General features: G+C 54.2%; 2 protein-coding genes across 13 annotated transcripts in view; both read right to left on the bottom strand.

The window, feature by feature from the left end:
- The window catches only part of TNK2 (tyrosine kinase non receptor 2), a 28464-nt gene extending 23069 nt beyond the window's left edge, over nucleotides 1-5395 (bottom strand). For 6 of the 12 annotated variants that reach the window (XM_017540998.2, XM_017540999.2, XM_037742928.1 and 3 more), the window contains exon 1: nucleotides 2324-2708. In XM_017540998.2, the coding sequence (XP_017396487.1) occupies nucleotides 2324-2401 (78 nt within the window). In that variant the 5' untranslated portion in view covers nucleotides 2402-2708. Of the gene's footprint in view, nucleotides 1-2323; nucleotides 2710-5191 lie in introns of those variants that run through there. The other 6 variants (XM_037742927.1, XM_017541002.2, XM_037742929.1 and 3 more) reach the window with 2 other exon arrangements.
- LOC119473025 (collagen alpha-1(III) chain-like) overlaps nucleotides 1290-21636 on the bottom strand; it is a 21919-nt gene continuing 1572 nt past the window's right edge. The window contains exons 4-5 of the mRNA XM_037742825.1: nucleotides 20265-21458; nucleotides 1290-1329 (exon numbers count right to left, since the gene is read on the bottom strand). Of these exons, the coding sequence (XP_037598753.1) occupies nucleotides 20473-21458 (986 nt within the window). The 3' untranslated portion in view covers nucleotides 1290-1329; nucleotides 20265-20472. The remainder of the gene's footprint in view (nucleotides 1330-20264; nucleotides 21459-21636) is intronic.

The following is a 21636-nucleotide window of genomic DNA, read 5'->3' as shown; positions in this document are numbered from 1 at the left end:
AGAAGCGGGCACACACAGACTGGCCCAGCATGAGCCTCCTGCCCCCACAGTTCCCAGTGGCCCTGCCAACACAGTGCCAGTCCAGACTTTCTCAGGCAGCTCAGGGAAGTACAAAGAGTAACAAATGGGAATGAGAAACCCTCAGTTCAAATCCTGGCTCTTCCACCACGGTGACTGGGCCAGGCAGTTGGGCCAGCCGGGTGGTTTCCAAACTTTAAGCTGTAACCCTTTATTTGAATGGTTCTCGTAAGGGCTGCACAGCACCCTATGGCATATTTGTGGCCGTCACAATGTTTGGGGGGGACTTAGTGACACCGAGTGGGTGGCTGGGGGACAAGAACATGAGCTATCGTGCAATGCATAGAGCATTCTCGCATTGTCCCACATCCCACACCGCTCAATCACGAAGGTGCGTATGGTCATCCAAACCTAGACTCTGATCCCACTGAACAGGAAAATACTTTCATAGTTTTTTGGTTTTTTTTGTTTGTTTTCTGGGGACACAGTCTCACTCTGTCGCCCAGGCTGGGGTGCAATGGTGCGATCTCGGCTCACTGTAACCTCTGCTTACTGGGGTCACACAATTCTCCTGCCTCAGCCTCCCATAGCTGGGATTACAGGCACCTGCCACCATGCCTGGCTAATTTTTGTATTTTTAGTAGAGACGGCGTTCCTCAACATTGACCAGGCTGGTCTCGAACTCCCAACCTCAAGTGATTTGACCTCCTCAGCCTTCCAAAGTGCTGGGATTACAGGCATGAGCTACTGCACCCAGCCTTACAATTTTAATATGCACTAAATTTTCCTGGAATGAAACTACTTTGTAGACTTGTTCAGAACATAGCAGAAGTCCACTGTTTACAAAAAGCTCCGTGAAGGCAACCCCCTCTCATTATTTCAAAACTCCCTCTCAGTCAGCACTTGCAGATGCTGCCTTCATGGTGTTTCCACCTGGGGTCTCAGGATCTGACCCCTTCGCTACGTCGTCTAGGTTACTGACGTGTTAGGACACATAAAATATTATACTTTCTCTCTTCTTATGTCTGTTTATATTGGAGTTCCCATGTGTAGCTTGTTTCATTGTAAACAGGTTAACAGGTTATATAACAGATTATATTTCTATTAATTTTATTTAACAAGAGTAACAATAAAAATAACATCTAGGCTGAGCGTGGTGGCTCACACCTGTAATCCCAGCACTTTGCGAGGCCAAGGCGGGCAGATCTCCTGAGTTCAAGACCATCCTGACCCACATGGAGAAACCCGGAATCACTTGAACCTGGGAGACGGAGGCTGCATTGAACTGAGATGGCGTCATTGCACTCCATCCTGGGCAACAAGAGTGAAATTCCATCTCAAAAAAGCAAAAATATCTAACACTTCAACTGCACTTACTATATTCGACGAACAATTCTAAGTATTAAGCTGTATTAATTCATCCTCAACAAAACCATCTGTTTACAAACACACAGGTGTGGGGTTAAGAGGGCGAGGCACCACCACTTTCAGAAGCAAGCCCAGAGGCACGCTGAAGGCACTGGCCTAGGCAGCATCTCCCCTCGGCCTGGCCACTGCTGCCCTGCCCCTGGACAAAGTGACCCTACTCCTACAGGGCTCAGCCTCAGGACAGGGGCTCCTAGTCTCCAGGAGGCCAAGCAGTCTCCAGGCCCCTCTTCTACCTCCTACCACCAACTCCCAAGGATCCAGGTCCCTTCCTCTAGGTTCCAGAAAACAGCTCAAAGCCATGCGCTGGGTGGCCAGGGCTGAGGGAGACCAGAGGCCCCTCCCCTGAAGCTCTTCAGAAAGCACAGCCCGGCCTGTCCCCTCTGCCTGAAATACCAGCTCGGCTCAGCTGTGCCCTCCCCTCCCTGCTCCCTGACCCAGGAACAATACTGCTTTGCACAGGGATGTGTGTGGGAAGATCTGGAAGACCACTGGGACTGGACCGCAGTGAGGGAAGAGTCAGGGTCTCAGTTCTGCCTCTCCTGCTGAGTCTAGGCCCCCTCTCCTCTCCAAGTCCCCTCCAGCCCAAGTTTCTTTGCGCAGCCCAGAGCATGGCTGCAGCTCCTCCCAAGCGCAGACCCTCTCTAATTCTGCACAAGCCTGGCCCCAGCACCTCATGGAGTCTGCACACCTGCGCCCATGGCTGGCATGCAAACACACAGGCCAGCACAGGGGAAGCCATTTGGCCCAGACGTCCCCGTCAACCCCTCGCTGGAGGGTCCCAAAGCCGCTCCCAGTCTTGCTCTCTGCCTCTCAGGCAAGTGCTGGTGCTGAGGAGCCCACCCAGTCCCCAGCAGTCCAGCCCCTGCCCCCCACTCACTGTGTACAGGCGTCGCCGCAGTCTGGCCAGGAGAGGGAAGGAGAGCTCCAGGCCAGGGAACCGACGCGCCGCCGGCATCTCCACGGAGCTGGACCCCCGAGTGGTTACTGGGGGTCTGACCCCGGAAGCAAGTGAGCAGGGGGCCTCAGCTCCTGGGCTCCACACTCTGCCCAGGAGGGGAGTTGGCCAGGGGTCTGTCCCAGGAGTCCCCCCAATCCCGCACCGAGGGTGGGAAATGAGGAAGAACAGGGTGGGCCCCTCTGCTTTGCCGCAAGCCGGGCTGGGTTTCCACAGCTGGGCAGTCTGGCAGGGGGCTAATAGGTCTCCTCCCGCTGGCTGCAGCCGGGGGCCTCTGTCCTCCTTCTGTCTTCGCTCCAGGGCAGTGGTCACAGTCCAGCCCTACTCCCTGGCTTCCCCGCCCGCCCGCCCTCCCTCTTGCCTCCCTCCTGCCTCCCTCCCTCCCTCCCCAGCTGAGCAGCTCTGACACTGGCTGAAAAAGGACCTTTCTGAATCACTGCCAAGAGGACGGCAGGAATGGGGGGGACTCTTCCTCCCAGCCACCCGCGCTGGCCCCCCTGCCTCCCCATACACAAGGCCCCCTGTCTCTGGCCTCTACCCCAGTCCTCACAGTTGGAGACAACTCCTGGGATTTTAGGGTGGGGGCTATGTGGCTCAAACAGCATGTACAAAGAGGGGCTGTGGACCCCCACACAGGCCTGTGTGGGGAGGTGGGGACTAGCACACAGCCTAAGTGGGAGGCTTGGGCCCTACAGACAGACTCTCAGAGACCCTCCCCCACGCCCCAGTCCCAGCCTTGGCTGGGCGTCTCCTGGCTCAGACCCTGATGTGGCCCTGTTACCCTGGTGCCCGACGGAAATAGGAGGCCGGCAGCCTGCCAGAGTGGGGCAGACCAGCCAACAGCAAGGGTAGGGTGGGGGCGAGGATCTCCACCCCTCCCCCGGGGTTGCCTTGTCTGTTGCCCAAACACTCGGGGTGCCTCCTACCCAGACCAGGTGGCCAAGTGGCCAAAACCCTCAAAACAACAAATATGCCCTGAGAGTCCTGCTGGGACACCCCCACCCCAAAGCTCTAGGATGTCTCCTGTACAGCACCCCCAATGCAGACCACAGCCTCAGCCTAGGGGGCCTGGAGACACTCCCTCAAGCCCCCATGGGGCCCCCATGTCTCTAGAACTGACAAACGATCTCTCTGGCCCTCCTCAAAGGGTGCCAGCTGCTCATACACCCCCCTCGCTACAACCCCCAGACACACCTAACAGCTGCAGGAAGTCCTCTCTGGCTCCCCAGACGCCCCCCTCCCTGCAGGGCCATGCCTAGGGAGCCCCTGTTTCTTGCACACTGCTCTCTTGTCCCTGTCCAGCTGGCCACCAGCTCAGGGAGCCCCAGCTGGCTGGAGGGGTGGGCAGCTGGGGAGCAGGGCTTTGGGGAATCAGCATCCCAGGCTCCCTTCCCAGGGCCTCTCCCAGCGCTTGACTTCCCTGATGATGCTGAAAGGGACAGCCATTTCCTGGTCTAACTCCAGGAGGTGCGGAGGAAGACATCCCCAACTTCAGTCCCTCTTCCTCATCCCCCCTGCCATCCACCCCACAAAGCCTGTGGAGACAGTGGGTGCAGCCTGAGTGAATAACCTGTCTGAGGGCGGAGGTCAGGTGGACAAGACAAGGTCAGGCCTACGTTACACCGGAGCTGACTTTTCGCTGAACCTTGGCTGACTATGCCCTTGGATCAAAGAAAGCCTACAGCCTACCCTGGCACCAGGCACCACACAGAAAAAGACCCAGGAACCAGGTCTGGGGAACAATTTAAGCAGGGTTATTCCCTCTACTTCAAAAACGGGTCTGCTGGATCAGAATGGCCAGATTAGAAACTCTAGCCGTCCCCAGAAAAATGTGTCTCAAAGCCACCAGAACCCCATGCCTGACCCTCCCTTCCTTGGATGTCCAGTAAGGACAAGACCTGCAACTGGGCCAGCAATCCAGATGCAGGAAGCAGCACACTATGGGGGGTCAAAGCCAGGCCGGCTCCGGGACCACCCCCACCTTTTTTTTGAGTCTTGCTCTATTGCCCAGGCTGGAGTGCAGTGGTGCAATCCTGGATTCAAGCGATTGTCCTGCCTCAGCCTCCTGCGTAGCTGGGATTACAAGCATCTGTCGCCACACCCAGCTAAATTTTTTTTGTATTTTTAATAGAGACAGGGTTTCGCCATGTTGCCCAGGCTGGTCTCGAACTGTTGACCTCCGGTGATCCGCCCCCCTCGGCCTCCCAAAGTGCTGGGATGACAGGCGGGAGCCACCGCGCCGGGGCCCCGGCCCCTTTCACCCCACCCAGAAAAACAGCCCGACCTTAAGCCTCAAGCCTCAACGCTCCTACCGAGTCCCCCTTTCTCCTGTCAGCTACTGCCCTCTGCCGGTCGGGAGAGGAAATGCCTTCTCTCCAAGGGGAAGGGAAGGGGCCCCATCAATACAGTGAGCATTTCAAAAGCAAACAAGGACATTTGGCTTGATATTCACATTCGAAAGGCTAGTAAATGGGAATGACAGGGACTCAGTTCTCATGAAATACTGAACCCCAATCCTAGCCGTGCTTCCTGGACTCCCTTGGGGCATTGAGGAAAGCCCAAAGGGCAGCTTTTTGGGGTCCCAGGGGACATGCACACAGAGGCAGATGCCAGCATCACTAATTCACCACCGCCACACCCACATAAACACACCCCTCTCTGTACCCCGGCCCAGGAGCAGACACTCTCACTCCTGAGGGGCTGCTGCAGAGGGCAGGGCTGGGCCTGGCTCACAGCAGGCGATGGGGTCTGGGCCCAGGTATCTGGCTAACCCCTAGCCTTCCCCATTACCTGTGATCCCTCCTCTCCCCCAGCCAGGCGCTGGTAAGCAGCTCTCTCCCCCATGGAGCCCAAACTCCCGGTGGCTGCGGTCAGGGAGGGAAGCTACGTCCGCAGCCCCCGCCCCGCAGCGGCACCGGCAGCGTCACTGCCCTGCGTCCTGAGGGGCCGGGCCTCGAGCATCCTCCAGAAGGAGCTCAGGGCTGCTACTGCGTCCAAGCCTGGGAGAGGCCCCAGTCGGTGACCCCCGCCCCCTACAGCCTCATCTGCCATCGGCCAGCAGCCTGGGGGGGTCGCACAACTCCTCCTGCGGGCCTGCGGCCATTCCTTCCTGCAGCCGGTCCCAGCTCCTCTCCTCCTCCCCACGGCGCTGCTCCCACCCTCTCCCAGCAAGCCAGCTGTGCCAGCCCCGCGCTGACCCCCACCGAGAGCCGGGGGCTCTGCCTTCGCTGACCACAGAACCGGGCTCCACGCAGCCCTCGGCCCGCCTCCAGGGCCCCAGACCCGCCCATGGGGCCCTGGTTCACGAGTCCTCCGTATTCCACTAGAAGAGGCCATCTAAGAAGATCACAGAAGAGATAGCTCCGTCCGACTCAATCTGAGACCCCTCCTCCTACACATCCCGGGGTCTGCGGCCTGCCCCACCCCAGCCTGCCCCCGGCGGCCGCTCAGCTCCCAGAAGGCCGGGCGCCCACCTGCTCGGCCCTGTGCTCAGCCGGCTCCGCGCCGCCTCCTGCGCAGGCCACGCCCCCAAAGCAAGCCACGGCCCCACAGGCCGCGCCCCCACCCTGCAGGCCCCGCGCCCATTTCACCGCACTCCACTCCGGCAACGCAGCACGCGCTGTGTGCCGGGAATGCTGGGCCGACCGGGTACTGCGCTGACCTCCCTGACTTCAGAGCAGAGACACGAGGGCCGGGGCTCCTGCGGAAAAGCTGCTCCAACACTGGCCCACGTGGGGTGCCGCACCCAGCACTGGCGCAAGGCCATCGCCGGCACAGGAAGTCCCAGGGCAGAGACTCTTCCTCTCCCCCGGGGCCACAAGGCATCACTTCTCATTCTGGTGGCATCTGAAGCAACCACGGACTCTTTGGTACCAGGTATTTAGGGCTGAGGTCAGGGCACCCTCCCTGGGTTGGGGCAGAGGAGAGAGAGGTGCGGAGACATCTCCCCACACAGCTTCAAGGCTAAGCGAGACCCTGGAAGGGCACTAGGTGAGTTCCCCCGAAGGCCTACTCCTCACACAGCCCCTTCCCCGCCCCGAAGCACACCGGGAAAGGTGGATGACTCTGCCGGGGAGGAGTCCCAGACGCCTGATTCTATGCTGTGCAGACGCTTCTTGGCATCTTTACTGCAGCTAAAGGCACACACTAGTCTTGGGAGTAGCTGTAAGACCCCAAAGCCGGGACAAGGTGGGAAATACCAGGCCCATTCCCTCTTGCCCTGGCTGGATAAAGGATCTGATCCAAACCACTGCCCTTTCCTGCTTTCTCCCTGCCGGTGTCACCTCCCCCCTTAAATCTCATCTCCCAGTACCATCCTATTGTAAGAAATCCACAGGATCCGGACTACCTTGAGGATTTCCAGACTCCACCCCACGTGTACACCTCTGCTCTTCACATGTCCCTTTCTATCTCCATGCTGCAGAGCTAAAGGAAACAGAAGAGGCTGGGGGCCAGCCCACCTCCACTGTCCATTCCCCCTGCAGCCTCTCCAGCTGCACTTTGTGACACTTGTTGAAGTGACAAATCCACACCAAGGAGCAGACATGAGGCGCAATTTCCCGCCAAGAGGATTTTTCCAAAACAATGTACCGTATTCTCAGGAATATACGCCAACCCTACCTCCCAGCCGGCCTTCTCCCACCTCCACCTCCCTCTTCTCCAAGACCTGAACATACTCAAAAGAAGAGAGGGGCTTACAGCTCCCTCCCCCAGCCAGAGGATTATCTTGCCTCCACATGTCAGCCCCACCAAGTTTAGTCAACCTTAACTCACCCCTCTGTGCGCAGGGCCCAAGCTTCTGGGCCAAGGCCAGGCTGGGTGCCCTCAGAACCTCATTCCAGAGGGAGCTGCACCAGGCAACCCCGCACCCTCAGGTCAGCTGGGTCTGACATCACACTGGTCTGGGGAGGAGGCTGGCCAGGGACCAAGAAAGAAAAGGGAGTGATTCAGACACACGCCATGACTGTCCATACTCTCCATCTCCAGGACAGAAAGGCCCACTCCCTCCCACGGGAGTCTGGCAGCTGAGGTACTGAGGGCAGGCAAGGCTGTGTCTGCTGGCGGTGCTGGGCCTATGCCAGCCCTGAACCCCCATGTGTTTTTTGGTTTTTGGGATAGTGTCTCGCTCTGGCCCCAGACTGGAGTGCAGTGGTGCGATCTTGGCTCACTGCAACCTCTGCCTCCCAGGCTCAAGCAATCCTCCTGCCTCAGCCTCCTGAGTAGCTGGGATTACAGGCGTGCACACCACACCCAGCTAATTTTTGTATTTTCTGTAGAGAAGGGGTTTCGTCATGTTGCCCAGGTTGGTCTCAAACTCCTGGGCTCAAGCAATCTGCCAGTCTTGGTCTCTCAAAGTGCTGGGATTATAGGCAGGAGCCACCGCGTCTGCCTCCCCCACCCAGCTTCTTAACTGTTGGTATTTCCTGTGACTTTCCTTATCTTCTCCACTGACACGCTGCTCCCTGGGGTCACCTCCTCTCCTCCAGGGGCTCCTATGACCACCATGTGCTGTCTCCATTCCTGAATTCCTGCGACTCCAGACCCACATCCCCAGGCTCTTATAGGGCAGCTCCGCCAGGAGGCCGCACAGGTACCACACACATTGCGTGTCCATGAGCTCGTCACCACCCCTACCCCCTTACACTCTGCTTCTGTGCTCCTGTATCCTGACTGAAAACATCACAAGCCAACATCAGCCACCCAAGGTAGAGGCCACACCCCACCACCGACCTCAACCAAGACTTCGACTCCTTCCTCTACCTTCTCCACCAGGCACACCACAGTCAGAGTGCTTCAGCCGCCTCAGAGTTCCTCCCGTCAGCAACACTGAGATCAGGAGTCAGGCAGATGGGGGCTGAAATCCTGACTCCGTCACATTCTAGTTGGGCAACTTTTGAGCAAATAACCTCTAAGCCTCAATTTTTTATCTGTAAAGTGGGGATGAACGGCGTCTCCTTCATAGAACTGTCACAAAGAGTGGTGGGGGATCATGAGGGGTACCCTCAGCACAGCACCTGGCTGCCTGTTACTGCTGTGTCAGCACAGACCTGCCATCCTTCCCCGGCTAGCACGCATGCTCTCTGTAAGTCCTCATGGCACCCAATCCCCTGCTGGCACTCAGGCCCTGTGGGATCCACTCCTCACCAATTTCTCCACCTCTCTCTTAGCATTCCCTTCAAATGTCTCTATGTCCCAACCAGGCCAAGTGTTTGCCCTCCCCTAGACATAATGCTGGGTTTTTTCTTAAGAGACTGGGTCTTGCTCTGTTGCCAGGCTGGAGTGCAGTGGTGTGACCATGGCTTATTTTAACTTTGAACTCCTTGGCTTAAGTGACCCTCCCACCTCAGCTTCCTGGATGACAGGCACCAGTCACCATGTCCGGATGCCCTTTCATTTTAATGTCTGTGGCCAGGGGTGGTGGCTCATGCCTGTAATCCCAGCACTTTGGGGGGCCGAGGCAGGCCGATCCCCTGAGGTCAGGAGTTCAAGACCAGCCTGACCAACATGGTGAAACCCCGTCTCTACTAAAAAATACAAAAATTATCTGGGCGTGGTGGTGGGCACCTGTAGTCCCAGCTACTTGAGGGCTGAGGCAGGAGAATCGTTTGAATCTGGGAGGTGGAGGTTGCAGTGAGCCGAGATCACACCACTGCACTCTAGCCTGGGCAGCGCCAAGACTCTACCTCAAAAAAAAAAATTAATTATGGTTATCTCTGCTGTTTCATTGGAGGGGTGCTTGAAAACATGAGTAGGATAACTACATAGTAATACATGTGAAAAATAGCCAAAATAATTTTTAAAAATTTTAATGATCCATCATGTTCCTATCCTTAAAGGGTCACTATTCCTGTAACTCTTTGTATTAGCGTATAATTGGACTGAAGGAGCCCTCTGTACACACCTCTGCTGTGATCTGTGCATTGTAAGGTAACCATCTGTCTACATCCGTCACCCTGAAGGCAGAACCTGGCAGGAGCCTGGGCGGGTCTGCTGAGGACTCCGTCTTTGTGAGGAACCCTGGAGAAAGGTGGCCTGCTTCTTTCCCGCGAGCTGCTGTTACTTTCCCAGTGGGTGCCAGAAACAAGCCTGGTTGCTGTCCTCTAGCCCTGGCTTTGCCTCTCCCCTGATTTCTAACCCAGAGAAGCCAGCACCTTCCTGGGAAGAGGGGCTGTCAATATCACAACCACTCCAGCCCTAGACCTACTAAGCGACTTAGCCCCCACAAAGGCATCTCAGATCCAGAGACAACTCAGCCAGTCCCTTGGGCAGAGGGAGAGCCTGGCATTGGCCTTAAGAAAGGTGCCTTCTCACTGGACTCCTGCGGAGGCAGCGCTGGGGCACAGGGTGCCACACAGGGTGATGGAAAGGGGCCTGGTTCTGTCAGGATCCCAGCTCACCCAGAGAGGAGAGGGGAGCAGGGAAGTGCCAGGGTGGGAGGACAGAGCCCAGAAGCAGGGACAGACACACCAGCTAGGGCGCCCGCTATGCCTCATCTCCTGCAGCTCCAGTGGAGAAGGGCTGTCACTTTAGAGTGGAAGGGACAGGATCTGACTAAACAACATGACACAGCTCACACTGAACCTGAGGCTGACCGGACTTGGGGGCTGACATGTGGAGACAAGATCCCCCATCTGTATCAAGCCTTTAAAGTACTGTGAAGCTGCTTCATGCTTCACCAGCTGAAGACCAGAGTGTCAGCTGACACACAGAGACCCCTTCCCTCCCCAGCGCCAACACCTGCAGCAGTATGTGGCAAAGGAGACATTCCAGCAGCTGATGGGTCTTACTCTTGTGCACACCACACATGCCCAAGCGCCCAGCCTGGGACACCAAGTGCTGCAGAGAGCTGCCTCCCGTTGCCTGTCCTGCCCATGCACTGTCACGGCACCTGGGCACAGAGGGAAGGGTGCAGTCTAGCTCCCAGCTGCTAGCCACTCCCAGGGAGAGCGCTTCCAGGGCTGGGCGGAGGCTGTCCAGCTGGTCGTCCTGCCCACTGCTAGCTCAGGCCTTACCCCACCCCGAAGCCCTAAGCAAGAGCACAGAGCTGAAGGGGCCTATTGTTGGCCTGGAGGTGGAGTGTGGAAAGAAAGATGCTGAGGAGATGCCAGAGCTATGAGCTGAACATTACTCTGCAGAAGGCACTGCTCATCCCCTTGGGACCATGTCTACACCAAGACCCAGGAGCTGAGAATGTGTCGTCTAGAGCAGCCTCCTGGGAGTGAGAGAAATGTCTGGGGCTTCAAGACACACACTTTTAATCCCACTATATCCTGCTCACCCATCTGGCCCTTGAAGAACCTGGGACTCTCAAAGGGGAAGGGGGCTTGCCTGGTCCAAGTTGCTAAGAAACTGTCATCAGGAATGGATGCCCAGAATTTGCAAGGGGGCAAATGCCAGCATAACGGTGACTCTCTTCTGGCCATGGGGTGGGGGGAGAGCCCTGCCAAGGTCAGGGGCCCAGGGAAGAGACCCTGCCTCATTAGCAGACACAGTATACAGGGGACAGAAACAGAAGGATCTCATGTTGTTACATCAGCTGGGGCTCCCAGGAGGTACCAGAAAAAACCTCTCTCCCCTCTTGCCTTCCATAGTCACCCACCATGCACCTAGCACACGCCCACCCAATGCTAGTTTCTAGGGAAATATGAAGGGGCAGAAGTCATGGTCCATGGTCTGAGATCTCAAGAAGACATTGCACAAGCGCGTCACTAAAAGTGACTGGAAACCCACCTCACTACCCCAGATCATCCCCATTTTACAAATGAGGAAGCCAGCTCTGGAGAGGTGGCCAGGAGTACCAAGAGAGTAAAAGGTAAAGCCAGAATTCAGCCCATTCAGGACTGTATGCTTGGCTCAAGAACGTGGGCCCACAGAGGTCACGGCTGAAGTCTTAATCCCTATCACACTTGCTAAGTAGATACACATCGTTCGCTAACGCCGAGTGAATTCATGGATTCTGTGAGGAAGTCAAAAGAAGGGACAGGGGTTCCAGGGAAAAAACAGTAGATTCCACACAGTGTCACTCCTTCCTGAAACCCCACCAGAACTACAATTAAAAAAGAAATTTTTGAATGCCATAGGCCCCTAGGGAGGGCAAGAATGGGAGAGGGAAAAAATCCAGCACAAAACTTTAGAAGCTGGAAAGCAGATAGGCTAGTGGCAGCTGAGAACTGACCCAAGAAAATCACGAATCCCAAAGTGAAAGACACTTGACTGACCCCCGTGGAATCCTCAAAAGCCTGGGAATTGGCAGCCCCAGAAACCTCTGGAAGAAGAGGTGAGTGTCCAAAGGGCAATGCTAAAATACAGGGGATAACTGAAAGGCTATTTAACAGACAGTAACGGCCAGGAGCGGTGGCTCACGCCTATAATCCCAGCACTCTGGAAGCCAACGTGGATCACTTGAGGTCAGGAGTTCAAGAACAGCCTGGTCCACATGGTAAAACCCCATCTCTGCTAAAAATACAAAATTTAGCCGGATGTGGTGGCTAACGCCTGTAATCCCAGTTACTCAGGTGGCTGAGGAAGGAGAACTGCTTGAACCCAGGAGGTGGAGGTTGCAGTAAGCCAAGATCATGCCACTGCACTCCAGCTTGGGTGACGGAGCGAGACTCCATCTCAAAAAAAGAAAAAAAAAAAAAGAGAGAGAGAGAGTAAACCCATAGGCTGTCTCCCCAGCACAAGGCTACCAGGCGAATGCTCCTCCACCACTCTGCAAAAGCCAGGGCTTTCGTGAGAGAGGATTAACTGATGTCTCTGTATAGCGGCACAACAGGCTCAGCTGAGAACAGGGGGCGTCACACCCCAAACGGGGGAAGCACACATGACAGATGTCAAGATCCCAGTTCCCTTCTCCACTTGCTCCTAGAACATGGCAGGAGACAAGAGGTGTCTTCTCTGGGGACTCGGACCAGGCCAAGAAAGATGGAAAGATACAAACACTGACAGTTCCCAACAAATGGCTCATCCAGGTCACCATACAAAGCTCTGCCAACAAGGCCACCCAGCGCTGCAGTCAGCCTCCCTCAGGAGCAGACAACAAAAAATTACCAGAGATCAGCCGGGCGTGGTGACTCACGCCTGTAATCCAAGCACTTTGGAAGCCAAGGTGGGCGGATCACCTGAGGTCAGGAGTTCAAGATCAGCCTGACCAACATGGTGAAACCCCGTCTAATTTAAAAAAGAAAAAAAAAATTACCAGATACCTAAGCATCGGAAAAACAGAGCAAAGCATGCTGAAAAACGCAACCGGGAGGAAGACACACTGTGGAAAACATTTTCAGACAGAAAACTCTCATCAGTTTCCTCAGAGAGACAAAATAAAAATGGCATTTTTTTTTTTAACTGGAGAATCAAAAAATTACAAACAAGACAGCAGACACAAAAAATTCAAGAGACTGCCAGGCGGGGTGGCAAACACTTGTAATCCCAGCACTTTGGGAGGCTGAGGTGGGTGGATCACCTGAGGTCAGGAGTTCGAGACCAGCCTAACCAACATGGAGAAACCCGTCTCTACTAAAAATAAAGAATTGGCTGGGCGGGGTGGCCCATGCCTGTAACCCCAGCTACTCGGGAAGCTGAGACAGGAGAATCACTTGAACTCGGGAGGCAGAGGTTGTGGTGAGCCGAGATCTCACCATTGCACTCTAGCCTGGGCGACCCCACCCAGCGTGGTCTGGGCCACAGCAAGTGCTCATCCATAGTTGTTGCATGTTAAATGAGGCACAGATCCCTGTTTCTCAGAGGTTAATGTATATAAGATCACCTGGGATCTTGTTAAAATGCACATTGTGATCCCATGCCTATGAGGTGAGGCCTGGGCATCTGCATTTCTCACAAGCTCCCACGTAGCTTGGATGCTGTTGGTCCATACACCATGATCTGAGAAGCAGGTTCTCCTCTCAGCTCTGGAGTGGCAGCTCTTTGCCCTGTTGTGCATTAAAACCACCTAGAAGCTTGGAAAGTGTCAGTGGAGTTTGTTTTGGGTTGTTTTTTTTTTTTTTTTCCGAGCCAAGTTTTGCTCTTGTTGCCCAGGATGGAGTGCAGTAGCATGATCTCGGCTCACCACAACCTCCACCTGCCCCCCGCCCCGGGGCATTCAAGCGATTCTCCTGCCTCAGCCTCCCGAGTAGCTGGGATTACATGTGACTGTCACTGAATCCGGCTAATTTTTGTATTTTTGGTAGAGACAGGGTTTCACCATCTTGGCAAGGCTGGTCTTGAACTCCTGACCTCATGATCCACCCGTCTCGGCCTCCCAAAGTGCTGGGATTACAGGTGTGAGCCACTGCGCCTGTTTTGGGTTTTTTTTTTTTTTTTAAGAGACAGGGTCTTGCTCTGATAACCAGGCTGGAGTGCAGTGGTGCAATCATCGTTCACTGCAGCCTCAAACTCGAGGGCTCAAGGGGTCCTCCCACCTCAGCTGGGACTACAGGCATGCACCATCACACCCGGCTTTTTATTTTTTATAGAGAAGGGGTCTCACTATGTTGCTTAGGCTAGTCTCAAACTCCTGGCCTTGAGCAATCCTCCTGCCTTGGCCTCCCAGAGTGCTGGGATTTCAGTGTTTTTTATTAGGCTTTTTTTTCCCCCTGAATATTTTCAACCTGTGGTTGGTTGAATTCACAGCTACAGAACCCACAGATACAGAGGTCCAACTATACAATGAATCCTGATGATATAAGAAAACTACTCTCATAAACATAGATGCAAAAGTTCTTAACAAATCCCTTAGCAAACAGAATCCAACAATAATACATCATAACCAGCGGGCTTGTCTCAAGAATGTGAGGTTGTTTTAACATTTGAAAATCATTCAGTGTAATTTGCCATGTTAACTAAAAGAAAATCCAACGATCACTTTGAAAGATACAGAAAAAGCGTTTGACAGAATCTAACATCCATTCCTGATTCAAACTCTCAGCCAAGTAGGAATAAAAGGAAGCTTTTGCAACCTGGTAAAGGTCAGATATGAAAAACTTACAGCTAACACCGCTTTTTTGTTTTGTTTTGTGAGACAGAGTTTCGCTCTGTTGCCCAGGCTGGAGTGCAGTGGTGTGATCTCAGCCCACTGCAACCTCCAATTCCTAGGTTCAAGCGATTCTCATCCCTTGGCCTCCCAAGTAGCTGGGATTACAGGCGTGTACCACCACGCTGGGCTAATTTTTGTATTTTGAATAGAGATAGGGTTTCGCCATGTTACCCAGGCTGGTCCTGAACTCCTGACTTCAGGTGATCTACCCCGCTCAGCCTCCCAAAGTATTGGGATTACAGTTGTGAGCCACCACACCCAGCCAGCTAACACCACTCTTAATGGTGAGAGACTGAATGCATTCCCTGGAAGATCAGAAATAAGGTATCTGTTCTTTTATTCAACATTAGATGAGGCTGGGCTTGGTGGCCCACTCCCATAATCCCAGCACTTGGGGAGGCCCAGGCATCTGAGGTCAGGAGTTAGAGACCAGCCTGACCAACATGGTGAAACTCCATCTCTACCAAAAATACAAAAATTAGCTGGGTGTGGTATCTGTAATCCCAGCTACTCAGGAGTCTGAGGCAGGAGAATCGCTTGAGGCCAGGAGGCAAAGGTTGCAGTGAGCCAAGAGCATGCCACTGCAGCCTGGGCGACAGAGCAAGACTGTCTCTAAAAAAACAACATTATACCAGAGGATCTAGCCAGTGCAATCAGGCAAGAAAAATAAGTAACAGGCATAAAGATCAGAAAGGAAGAAGTAAAACTGTTTATTAGCAGATGACATGGTGCTTTCTAGAAAATCCAATGGAAGTTACAAAAAAGCTATTAGGACTACTGAGTCAATTTAGCAAGACTGCAGGATTCAAGCTCAAAATACAAAAATCAGTGGTATTTACATAATTAGCAACAAACAACTGGGAAGTGAAATGTAAACAGTACCATCTTATAACAGCATTATTGACAATAGCCAAAAGGTGAAAGCCACTTGAGCCCAGCCTGGGCAACATGGCGAAATCCCATCTCTACAGAAAATTAAAAAAACAAACAAAAAAAATTATCCAGGCGTGGTAGTGCACACCTGTAGCCCCAGCTACCAAGGAGGCTGAGGTTGGAGGATCACCTGGGCTCAGGAAGTCGAGGTTGCAGTGAGCCATGATCATGCCACTGCTCTTCAACCAGGGAGACAGAGTGAGACCCTGTTTGAAAAAAAAAAAAAAAAAAAAAAAAATGGTGAAAGCAATCCAAGTGAATGGATAAACAAAATGTGGTATATTCATACACTGGAATATTATTTAGCCTTTAAAAAGAAGAAAATGCTGACATATGCTATAATGTAAATGAATCTTGAATACATTATGCCAAAGTGAAATAAGCCAGTCAAAAAAGAACAAATACTGTATAATTCTACTTCTATGAGGCACCTAGAGTAGCTAAATCCATAGGGACAGAAGGTGAAATGGTAGTGATCAGGGGCTGAGAGAGGAGGGACAGGAAGCTGCTGTCTAATGGGTGCACGGTTTCAGTTTCACAAGATGAAAAAAGTTCTGGAGGTGGATGCTGGTGATGGATGCGCAACATTATGAATGTATTCACCACCACTTTAAGATGGTTAAAATGGCAAATTTTTTATTATGTATATTTTACCACAATTAAAAGTTTCTAAAAATAAAAAAAACAATACTACAAAGAAAAACCAGTATCATTTACAACAGCATAGAAATAGGTAATATTTAAGGATATGTGCGGCAGAAGATGGAAAAAGAGTGATATACCAAAAACTACAAAACACTGCTGAGAGATATTAAAGGAAACCTAAACACAGAGAGATACATTGTTCAAGGGTCAGAAGGTTCAATATTGCTAAGATATCAATTCTCCCCCAAATTGATCATAATTCCAATCAAAATCCCACAGGCTTTTTTGTAGAAATTGGCAAATTAATTCTAAAATGTATATGGAAATACAAAGAACCCAGAATAGCTAAAGCAATTTTGAAAAGGCAAAACAAAGTCTGAGATCTCACCATGATTTCAAGACTGACTATATAGTTTACAAACCCACAGTAATCAAGATAGTGTGATACTGGGATAAAAACAGACAAATAGCTCAATCCAGAACTAGACACACACAAACAATTGATTTTTTTTCTTTTTTTTTTTTGAGACAGAGTCTCCCATTGTAGCTCAGGCTGGAGTACAATGGCACAATCTCAGCTCACTGCACCCTCTGCCTCCTGGATTCAAGAGATTCTCCTACCCCAGCCTCCCCACTAGCTAGGATTATAGGCACCTGCCACCACACCTGGCTAATTTGTATTTTTAGTAGAAATGTGGTTTCACTATGTCGGCCAGGCTGGTCTTGAACTCCTGACCTTGTGATCCGCCTGCCTCAGCCTCCCAAAGTGCGGGGATTACAGCTGTGAGCCACCATGCCCAGCCAACAATTGATTATTGACAAAGATTCAAAGGCGATTCATTGGAGAGACACATCTTTTTAACAAATGGTGCTACTAGATCAATTAGACTTCTACTTGCAAAAAACTGGACATCGATTCACACCTTGCACCACATACAAAAATTAACCCCAAATGAATCATAAATCTAAATGTAAAACCCAAAACTATAAAACGTCGACAAGAAAACAGGAGAAAACTGTTGTGACTTCGGGTTAGGCAAACACTTCTTGGGCATAACACTAAAAATGTAATCCACAAAGTAACAGACTAGTAAATTAATTAACTAAAATTTAAAACTTCTCTTCAAAAACACACCATTTTGCATTATTGATCATGAGCATTTTTTTAGAAGACACTGTTAAAAGAATAAAATACAGGCCACAAACTGGAAGAAAATATTTGAAATCACATACCTGATAAAAGGCTTATGTCCATAATATATCAAGAACTCCTCAGAACTCAACATGAAAAAATCTCCACACAATTAAAAATGGGTGAACAATCTGAATAGACACGTCACCAAAGATATACACATGGCAAATGAGCACATGAGAACATGCTCAACAACATGAGTCATTAGGGAAATACGAATTAAAATCATAATGAGATACCACTACAGACATGAGAATGTCTAAACACAGAGACTGACCGTATCAAGAGGTGGACATATCAAAGATGTGTACAAACCAGAACTCCCATACACAGCAGGTGAGTATATAAAACACACATCCACTTTAGAAAACAGTCTAGCAGTTGCTTAAAAAATAAATGCAGGCCAAGCGTGGTGGCTCACACCTGTAATCTCAGCACTTAGGGAGGCCGAGGCAGGCAGAGTACCTGAGGTTGGGAGTTTGAGACCAGCCTGACCAACATATGGAAAAACCTGGTCTCTACTAAAAATACAAAATTAGCCAGGCTGGGTGGCACATGCCTGTAATCTCAGCTACTCAGGAGGCTGAGGCAAGAGAATCGTTTGAACCCGGGAGGCAGAGGTTGTGGTGAGCTGAGATCATGCCATTGCACTCCAGCCTGGGCAACAAGAGCAAAACTCTGTTTCCAAAAAAAAAAAATAGTTAAATGTATATCTACCACATGACCCAGCCATTCCAGTCCTAGGGATTTACCCATGATAAATAAAAGCATACATCCACACAAAGACTAAAAAACCATTCACAGCAGCTTTCTCTGTGATTACCAAAAACTGAAAACCCATCAACAGGTCAATGGATAAACAGACTTTGACACACGTGTGCAATGAACTGGTGATACATGCAACCACGTGGACAAACTCCAAAACACTTCCACTGAATTAAAGCCAGGTCAAAAAAAGAGCACATACTATTTGATTCCATTTACATTAGATGCTGCAAACTCAAATACAGTGACAGAAAGCAGACCAACCTGTTACCTCTGGTAGGGGATGGCAGAGGAGGGGCGGGGTGGAGGGACTCCACAAGGAAACTTTTGGGGACTGGGGAATACGGGAGATGTTCACTGTCTTGATGGTGGGGTTGGTTTCATGGGTATATAAGTAGGCTACATCTTATTAAATAGTATGTTTTAAATATGCTCAGTTTACCTCTGCCTCCCGGGTTCAAACGATTCTCTTGCCTCAGTCTCCTGAGTAGCTGGGATTACAGGCATGCGCCACCAAGCCTGGCTAATTTTGTATTTTTAGTAGAGACCAGGTTTTTCCATATGTTGGTCAGGCTGGTCTCAAGCTCCCAACCTCAGGTACTCTGCCTGCCTCGGCCTCCTGTCATTATACCTCAGTAAAGCTGTTATTTCAAACAAACAAACAGAAACACTTCATCTTCTAGAGGAAGCTCGAGGCAGCAGGCTAATCTCGGGCTTAGAGGCCACAGGAAAAGGTCTGACCATTCCTCCCCAACATCTGCTAGCCAGGGCTCCTAGGAGGTGGGGAAAGGTTCCAGATGGTCTGAGCTCTGTTCACTCAGGACACTGCAGGGGAAGCCCTGGCCCGCCGCACACACTAGGAAACTGAAACCTAGAGACATGATGTTGCCCAAGGAAGTTACGCAGCTTGTACACGATATAACCAGATCAAAAGCAATCTGTGTGAGGCCAAGGCCTTTTTCCTCCTATTCATCTACCACAAGTTCAAAAACGCCGACCTGAAATAAGGAGGTGAAGATCTGTGCTCCTATGTATGTGTTTAAAACAGACAATTCTCTCCACCGAAGCCAAGCAGTGAGAACCACTCTGGCCATTCCAGAAGCGCCAGGCACCGTGGGTGCAGCAGCTGAACTTCCGGTGCATGAGTGTTTGGGTGGCAGCATGACAGGCACGGGATGAAGCTGACAGACAGGTTTGAGTTTGTATGAGGAACAGGCTAACCGGCTCCTCCAGCAGCTGCTACCTCCAGCACCACTCCCTCTGCCCCTACAGGAGAGCACCCAATCTGGTTCGGGACGGGGGCCTGGGACCATCTGACTCACAGCCACACCTCGGGCTGGGGCAGTGAGGGGTCCCAGCTAAGGCCCTGGGCGGGCAGCAACCCTGCACCCATCCCCACCCAAGAGCCTGACAGTGCCAGGTAAGAGGCAAACAGCCCTAGGAGACCAAGACCCCCTGTGGAGGCGAGGCAGGATGAGTAGGCACTCAGGCCACCAGGTAGTCAGCAAGAAGCCAAATACAGCCACCACCCTTGACCCCTACAAGCCCTCTCTCTAGACTGGGCTGGGAGCAGCCCTGATGGGTGCAGAGACCATGATACCACAGCGGCCCATCTGCAAACCTCCCCAGGGTTGAGTCCTGCAGCGCCAAGGCACCCTTCCTCTCCTGCCCCTTTCAAGTTGGGGTCGTGAAGTCCCACCCGGAGACGGGAAGGCTCACCAGTTGCTCTCCATCCTTCTGCCCACTAATCATCCTTGGCTCTGGGCCGTCAGGGTCAATCAGCTGTGACAGGACGCGCGGAGGAGCAGGTCAGGTTCGTGCCGTGCCCAAGCCACTAGCTGTCACACTCACATCTCAGCTCACGTGACCAACAAGGTTACAAGATAAGGTTCTGTTAATCCCACACCGCCCTCTTCCCTTATGTGGAACGTGTTTTGAGGACTTGAGGCAACCTGTGTTGATTGCAGCATGCAGAATACCGCATGGAGGAACCCCTAATGCCATCGGCGGGCAGGTGGACAGCTGACTACCCCTCTGTTCCCTCTGCACAGACCTGGCAGCCACCCAGACGTCTCGCCTGCTACCTCGACTCTAAGATGATGCCCCATCACTCCAATCGCCATACACAGTGCAGAGGGTAAGGGGTGGCGGGGGAGGAGGAGGTCCTGCCTCACAGCTGGAAACTGCACTGCTTCCTCCCTCGAGGGCTGGAAGGCCGAGAGAACAAGGACAGTGTGGGGACCACCCTCTCGCCCCCAAGCACACCAGCTCCAGCTAGGGGAACTGGGCTTCCTTACCTGCGCCTTCCGCCGCCTCCCCGCAGACACAGCTTCGGCGACGCCCAGGCTGAGACAGCAGAAGACGTTCCCGCGGGCCGCGGCCTGCCCTCAAGCAGTGGCTCCCAGCGCGCCCCGCTTCCCCGCACGCTCCGGCTCCCGACCCCCGACGCCCCTACATCCTGCGTTCCCTTCCGTCCTGGAGAGACCGCGGGGCCGCGCCAGCCAGCTACCACCTCCTCCGCCGTCGGCGCCGCCGGGGCCTGTGCCCCTCGTGGGGCTCCTCCCCCTCCTGGGGCTCCTTCCCGTGCAGACAGGTTTCCTGGACAGCCCGCACCACCTGTCCCTCCTGCACCCCGGGAAGCCAGTTCGCCTCCTGCACCCCCAGGCGCCCCTCCCCCGCAGGCCCCCAGGGCCCCACCGGCCGGGCCCTCCCGACCAGCTCTGCGCGGCTTCGGCGCGCCGGGGCCGCCCCCAGGACCACCGCCTCCCGCCCGACGCTCTCCCACGGCCGCTCCCCCAACTCGCCCGAACTTTCCGGCCCCTCCCCGCGCTCGCGGGGGCCGTCCCCGGCCTCCGGCTCGGGCTGCCGCGGCCGCCTCCGCGGGCTCCCCTCCCCGCGCTCCTGCACCCCGGCCCGGGCCTCGCCGCGCTCCTGCACCGCGGGGCTGCCCCCGCCCTTCTCCTGGTGCTGCCCGCGGGGCCCCAGCCCCTCCTCCTGCGCCACAGGCCAGCGCGCCGAGCCCGGCCACCGCGGCGGGCGCCCCCGGTCCGCGCCGTCCGGCGGCCCCCACAGCGCCCCCAGGCCGGGCTCGAGGCCGCGGCCGCCGCGCTCCTGCAGCGCCGGGCCCACCCCGCCCTCCTCCTGCAGCGCCGCGCCCACCCCGCCCCGCTCCTCCACGCCGAGCCTCAGCCCGCGGAGCTGCTGCGGGCCCCAGCTCAGGACCCCGACGCGCGGCGGCTGCTGCTCGGGCAGCGCGGGGCTGAGCCCGCCACGCTCCTCCTGCGCGCCCCGCCGGGCGCCCCCGACCCGCTCGGCCCCGCGCGCTCGCCCGCCCCCCAGAGGCCGCGCGCTCCCGCCCCTCCAGATGGTGCTGCCCCGGCCCCGCTCCCCGCGCCGCCGCCCCGGGCCTCCCTCCCGCCCCGGCCGCCCCCGAGTCCCGGGCCCGCCTCCCCGCCCTCGCCTCCGGGCGTCAGCGTCGCCCCGCCGGGGCCCTCAGGGGAACGCCCGCCGCGCCGCCGTCCCTCCGGCCCGAGCGCCCCGGGCCCGTCTGCGCCTGCGCTGCCCAGCGTGGGGGCGGGGCGTCCCGCCTCTTAAAGGGCCCGGCCGCGTCGCTCCTCCCCTCCCTCCGCCCCCGGCCTCCCGGGCCCCACCCCGCGGCCCCCTCCCCCC

Source organism: Cebus imitator, unplaced genomic scaffold (assembly GCF_001604975.1).
Source record: "Cebus imitator isolate Cc_AM_T3 unplaced genomic scaffold, Cebus_imitator-1.0 Scaffold129, whole genome shotgun sequence".
In the NCBI taxonomy this organism is placed as follows: Eukaryota; Metazoa; Chordata; class Mammalia; order Primates; family Cebidae; genus Cebus; species Cebus imitator.
This window is presented reverse-complemented; position numbering and strand designations above follow the sequence as displayed.